Here is a 7,084-nt window from a genome sequence, read left to right on the forward strand (position 1 = left end):
GGCACAGAGATGTATGGATAACCTGCAAATGCATTTGCAACGATAGTCAACGAAATCACAAAGGTGAGTTTTGTTGATGTTGACTGCCAGCTAATCGATGTTAACATGCTACGCTAATCGATGCTAACATGCTATTTACCGGCGGTGCTAAAGCAGACATGGCACAGAGATGTATGGATAACCTGCAGATGCATTTTCAACGATAAAGTCAACGAATTCACAAAGGTGAGTTTTGTTGATGTTGACTGCCAGCTAATCGATGCTAACATGCTTCGCTAATCGATGCTAACATGCTATTTACCGGTGGTGCTAAAGCAGACATGGCACAGAGATGTATGGATAACCTGCAAATGCATTTGCAACGATAGTCAACAAAATCACAAAGGTGAGTTTTGTTGATGTTGACTGCCAGCTAACCGATACTAACATGCTACGCTAATCGATGCTAACATGCTATTTACCGGCGGTGCTAAAGCAGACATGGCACAGAGATGTATGGATAACCTCCAAAGGCATTTGCAACGATAGTCAACGAAATCACAAAGGTGAGTTTTGTTGATGTTGACTGCCAGCTAATCGATGCTAACATGCTATGCTAATTGATGCTAACATGCTATTTACCGGCGGTGCTAAAGCAGAAATGGCACAGAAATGTATGGATAACCTGCAAATGCATTTGCAACGATAGTCAACGAAATCACAAAGGTGAGTTTTGTTGATGTTGACTGCCAGCTAATCGATGCTAAAATGCTACGCTAATCAATGCTAACATGCTATTTACCGGCGATGCTAAAGCAGACATGGCACATAGATGTATGGATAACCTGCATAATCCATTTGCAACAATAGTCAACGAAATCACAAAGGTGAGTTTTGTTGATGTTGACTGCCAGCTAATCGATGCTAACATGCTACGCTAATCGATGCTAACATGCTATTTACCGGCGGTGCTAAAGCAGACATGGCACAGAGATGTATGGATAACCTGTAGATGCATTTGCAACTATATTACGTTTCCTTCCACCAACATTTAATGCGAAACAAACACTTACCAATCGACAGATTTAAGTTGCTCCCGTGTCAAAAGATGCAAAAGTCCTGATCGTTTACCGGCGATGCTAACGCAGCTATTCGGCCATGCTATGACTATGAATTCGCTCAATAGCTTAAGTTTCTTCTTCAATACCTTCATACTCCAACCATCTGTTTCAATACATGCGTAATCTGTTGAATCACTTAAGTTGCTGAAATCCGAGTTTGAATCCGAGCTAATGTCGCTATATCTTGCTGTGGTATTCCCATTGTTTGTTTATATTGGCAGCACTGTGTGACGTCACAGGGAAATGGCCAGTGTCTTCGCAGAGAGCGAAAATAAGACACTTTAAAGCTTTATTTAGGGATATTCCGAGACCGGTAAAATTTTGAAAAAAAATTCAAAAAATACAACAAGCCACTGGGAACTGATTTTTATTGTTTTCAACCCTTTTGAAATTGTGACAATGTTCCCCTTTAAGACATCATATTCACCTTCAAAACGTACACGTTTAGAGTATTGTTTTGTCATTGAAGTATCTGCTAGACCAGGGGTGCCCTAAGTGCGGCCCGGGGGCCATTTGCGGCCCGCAGCTAATCATTTACCAACCCGCCACACATTCTGCAAAAATGTCAAAATTCATAGTTTTGCAAAAATAAATTAAAAAAACATAAAAAAATAAGTGCCCTGCGATGAGGTGGCGACTTGTCCAGGGTGTACCCCGCCTTCCGCCCGATTGTAGCTGAGATAGGCGCCAGCGACCCCGAAAAGGAATAAGCGGTAGAAAATGGATGGATGGATTAAAAACAAGTGACGGTATAGCTCGGTTGGTAGAGTGGCCGTGCCAGCAACTTGAGGGTTGCAGGTTCGATTCCCGCTTCCGCCATCCTAGTCACTGCCGTTGTGTCTTTGGGCAAGACACTTTACCCACCTGCTCCCAGTGCCACCCATACTGGTTTAAATGTAACTTAGATATTGGGTTTCACTATGTAAAGCACTTTGAGTCACTAGAGAAAAGCGCTATATAAATAAAATTCACTTCACTTCACAAATCTAATGAGAAAACGTGGCAATGTTGACACGAAACTGCCATGCAGGCAGTTTTTTTGTTCCTTTTGTCTTTATTATTTTTTTTTTTCCATTGCTCCCCCCCAAAAAAAAGGACAAAAAAAATCTATGGTATAATGAATTATTACTTAAAAATTATCACTTGCAGCAACCACTGAATTGAATTATATTATATGTATTATTGTATTATATATTGTGTATATATATATATATATATATATATATATATATATATATATATATATATATATATATATATATATATATATTTTATATGTATAGGGGTGGGACTTAATAAGTTTACTTCTTCCCACTCCCTTTTGGGCCACTTTTGACATCTACAAAAGATTAGTCACATGTAATGTTTTCAATGTAGGTGTAAAAATAATGTACATGTGACAATCTGTCACTTTATTTCGGTTAATTTTCGTGTTTTTGCATTTACTTCCTGTTCAGTGCTCTTACTTTGTTGTATTTCCTGTTTTATTCGCGAGCACTGTTGTTTTTTCTCTTTTTGTTGATTGGCAGCGGTTCACGCCTGCTGTCAATCAAGCTGCTGCCTATTTTATGTTTCACTCGAGCACTCCTCGGGGCTCGGAGATAAATCTATGTTTGGTGAACTCACAATGCAAGACTGCTTTATGTTTATTTGTTTTCTGATGAGTTCTGAATTAAATTCCTCTTACCTTCACTCCTCTCTCCTGGATTCTTGCATCATCGGGGACACACAACTACAGCCATGCGAGTTCCCAACAGTATATATATATATTTATTTTGTATTTGATGTCATTCTTTTGTTTTGTTTGCATGGCTCAAAATAAACCATTCATTCACTTTAAAATGTTTTATGTGGAAAAAATATTGCACATGTTGTGTGGTTGCCATATAAAAACATCAAAGGTTTGGCGAAAGAGCATAAAACAAACAAAATAATAGTTCAAACTTAAAATTGACGGATATATCGGAAGTTGAGCTTGAAATTTGAGTGTTAAAAGTAAAAAAAATATATACAATTGCATCACTTTATGAGCAGGGAAACTTTCAGATCGCAGATAAATTTTGTAGGATTTTACTTAACTTTTCACTGTGATTACTCAAAAATATTAAATAATTAAAATCAATGGTGTCCTGCATTATTGATCTTTGAGGGCTTATTTGCTAAATAAAGGAACCCTTCTGAAGGAATCAGTAAAGTACTATATATCTATCTATCTATCCATCTATCCATCTATCTATCTATCTATCTATCTATCTATCTATCTATCTATCCATCTAAATACCGCATTTTTCAGTTTTACTATAAAAAACAAAGTTATCTTTGACAGAAAAGGCATAAAACCTTATTTGTTTTACTTTATATCAACCTCAAGTTGATATAGAGATTTACTGTAAGCATTAAATAAATAAATAAATAATAATGAATTGACTTATTTTTAACATTTTAGTGACTGAGACCCTCTATGCTCCCCAGGAGCCCTAAAGATAAAATAAAAATAAAAAAATACATATATTTTGTTATGGTTTGAAAATGAAAAATATCAAACTGGCCCCCGCATGCTTGAATTTTTCCGTGTGCGGCCCTCTGTGGAAAAAGTTTGGACACCCCTGTCCTAGACTATGAAATAACATGTTTTTTCGTATGTTGATTACATTCCTTTAGCGCAAGCAGACAGATTGCTGCTTGTGACATTTCACAGGAAAGGATTTGACTCCAATTTACATTTTGTGAAAGATTAACGTACACGTTTAGAATTATGGTTATGGTCCTTGTAGTATCTGCTAGACTATGAAATAACATGTTTTCTTTCATATGCAAACAGACGAATAGTTGCTTGTGGCATTCCACAAGAAAGGGCCCTTAAATCCGTAAATGGCATGCAAGGACTTCTCCCCAAGTACCAGACATCATGCTGAGTTGCTGTCACCAGTTAGTTCTGACCTAAACTAGACTTTTAAGAAACACTCTCATAGACGAACCTGCCTTTACATCAGGGATATTCAACCGTCGTACGAGTTAGCGAATCAGACTTGACTATTATTTACATTTTGTGAACGATTAAGACAGCCAATTCACTTTCAAAATGTACAAAATTAAAATAGTGTTTTGTCTGTGTAGTATCTGTTAGACTATGAAATAACATGTTTTTTAAAAGGTTTTTTTTCCGTATGGTGGAAGCAGACCAATAATTCTTGTAAAAATGGGTCCACCATTGTGGACATTAAGTGTGACATGCACACATGTGACAACATGAATTCCACAAGAAAGGACCCTTAAATGGATTTGTTGCACAGGTGGCATCCTATGACAGTTCCAGTTTACGTGGCCTACCACTTGGTGGCTGAGTTACTGTTTTTCCTGAAATCTTATATTTCTTATAATAAAGCTGACAGTTGACTTTGGAATATTTAGGAGCGAGGGAATTCCAGAACTTGATTTGTTGCACAGGTGGCATCCTCTGACAATTCCAGTTTACGTGGCTGAGTTGCTGTTGTTCCCAAAATCTTCGATTTTCTTATAATAAAGCCGACTGTTGACATTGGAATATTTAGGAGTGAGGGAATTTCAGGATTGCTTTTTTTTTCACAGGTGGCATCCTATGAAAATTCCTGTTTACGTGACCTACCACTTGGTGGCTGAGTTGCTGTTGTTCCCGAACTCTTTCATTTTCTTATTACAAAGCTGACAGTTGACTTTGGAATATTTCGGAGCGAGGGAATTCCAGGATTTGTTTTGTTGCACAGGTGGCATCCTATGACAATTCCAGTTTACGTGGCTGAGTTGCTGTTGTTCCCAAAATCTTCAATTTTACTATAATAAAGCCGACTATTGACGTTGAAATATTTACGAGCGAGGGGAATTTCAGGACTGGATTTGTTGCACAGGTGGCATCCTATGACAGTTCCAGTTTACGTGGCATACCACTGGGTGGCTGAGTTGCTGTTGTTCCCAAAATCTTCAATTTTACTATAATAAAGCCGACTATTGACGTTGAAATATTTACGAGCGAGGGTAATTTCAGGACTGGATTTGTTGCACAGGTGGCATCCTATGACAGTTCCAGTTTACGTGGCATACCACTGGATGGCTGAGTTGCTGTTGTTCCCAAAATCTTCCAATTTTCTGCACGGTGGCCCTCGATGAAAAGAAGTTTGACACCCTTGTTCTAAACAGATCCAAATCCAAAAGACAAATAGTTGAAATGTTCACTCCTAGAAATTCCTGTAATAAATGTTTTTGGGGAATGCTTTATCTTTCAAATCATATCATATCGGACTTGTTGATCATAAGTGGAATTAAAAATGGTCCACTTCACCTCACCTTTGAATTCAAGGTTCTTCCCCCACTTGAAGACGTTGTCATTTGCCAAAAGCCTCCTGAGACTGTCTTGGTTCTTGGAGAACACGCTGTAGACGTTCTTGGAGAACACGCTGTAGACGTCAGGAAGGTCTCCAAGGCTGCTCCCACTCCCCAAGTCCTTGGAGGGTCGATAGCAAATACTGAATAGAGGCTAATAACCCCGACATGGGTGCTACCTTACCTGGTTTTGACGGTAGCAGACGGCAGTGCTGAATGTGGGCCACGAGTCCACGCACATCTTCAGCTGGAAGGTGTTGCCACCCAGGATGTGACACAATCCACCCAGGACCTGGAACGCAACCGCAAAGTTCTGTAAATTGTTGGATTGTGCGATAAAATGAACAAAATACGACGATTTACATAAACGGACTGAGGTAGTTCTCTGGACAGAATAGTTTTCATCAGAAGTAGGTCTGTGCAGGCTTTTAAGATCTTCATGTCGGGTGCCCAGGTTCCACAAGTCTGCTTGGATCTTCCTCTACCGGTTTGCAGAGTGGCCCTAGTCACTAATACCAATATTAGTATTGCATTAATATTAATGCTGTTAAGCCGGCTCTACTGAAGCGTGCTAATCAAACAAAGCACTAGTATGTTCAAACTTCAAGTGTCCACCAAGAAGAAGAATTATGATAAATGTCTTGAAACTTAAAAAAAAAAAAACATATTTATGTATTTAATGTTATATAATGTTTATTAACTTTTCTGATACAAACAGAGAACAAAGGAATTCAACTGCTATGATTCACCGTTCCCCCCCCCAAAAAAAACTACTTGAAATGTGGACTTGTCAAGACCACAGAACACTTTTCCACTTTGCATCAGTCCGTCTTAGATGAGCTCGGGCGGCATTTCCGGGTGTTGTTGATAAACGGCTGTGGCTTCGCATAGTAGAGTTTTAACTTGCACTTACAGATGGAGCAACCGGTCGTAGTTACTGACAGTGGTTTTTCCAAAGTGTTCCTGGTGATATCCTTTACACACCGATGTCGCTTTTTGGTAAATAAAAACAAAATACAGTGATTTGCAAATCCTTTTCAACTTATATTGAAATGAATAGACTGGAAAGACAAGACATTTAATTTAACTTAATGGCAGCAAAACATTGCAAAAAAGTTGGCAACATATATTGCTCCAAAAGCTTTCAGCATTAATGCTGCCTTCACAGAGGTATAAGTTACCCACAGTTTGGATGGTTCTTTTCCTCTTTGTTCCGGAAAACATTGCGTCCACAGTCTTCAAAAACAATTTGAAAAGTGGACTCGTCAGACCACAAAACACTTTTCTACTTTGCATCAGTCCATGTTGGATGAGCTCGGCCAACATTTCCGGGTGTTGTTGATAAACGGCTGTGGCTTCGCATAGTAGAGTTTTAACTTGCACTTACAGATGTAGCAACCGGTCGTAGTTACTGACAGTGGTTTTTCCGAAGTGTTCCTGAGCCCACGTGGTGATATCATTTACACACCGATGTCGCTTTTTGGTAAATAAAAACAAAATACAATGATCTGTAAATTCTTTTCAACTTATATTCAAATGAATACACTGGAAAGACAAGATATTTAATTTAACTTAATGGCAGCAAAACATTGCAAAAAAGTTGGCAACACATATTGCTCCAAAACCTT

At 38.5% G+C, this 7,084-nt stretch overlaps 1 protein-coding gene across 1 annotated transcript in view; it reads right to left on the reverse strand.

The window, feature by feature from the left end:
* LOC133542831 (glycine N-acyltransferase-like) overlaps positions 1 to 5,943 on the reverse strand; it is an 8,331-nt gene extending 2,388 nt beyond the window's left edge. Inside the window, exons 1-3 of the mRNA XM_061887025.1 lie at positions 5,820 to 5,943; positions 5,641 to 5,748; positions 5,421 to 5,577 (exon numbers count right to left, since the gene is read on the reverse strand). Of these exons, the coding sequence (XP_061743009.1) occupies positions 5,421 to 5,577; positions 5,641 to 5,748; positions 5,820 to 5,897 (343 nt within the window). The 5' untranslated portion in view covers positions 5,898 to 5,943. The remainder of the gene's footprint in view (positions 1 to 5,420; positions 5,578 to 5,640; positions 5,749 to 5,819) is intronic.
* Positions 5,944 to 7,084: the final 1,141 nt, after the last annotated feature.

This window comes from Nerophis ophidion, linkage group LG25, assembly GCF_033978795.1.
Source record: "Nerophis ophidion isolate RoL-2023_Sa linkage group LG25, RoL_Noph_v1.0, whole genome shotgun sequence".
NCBI lineage: Eukaryota > Metazoa > Chordata > Actinopteri > Syngnathiformes > Syngnathidae > Nerophis > Nerophis ophidion.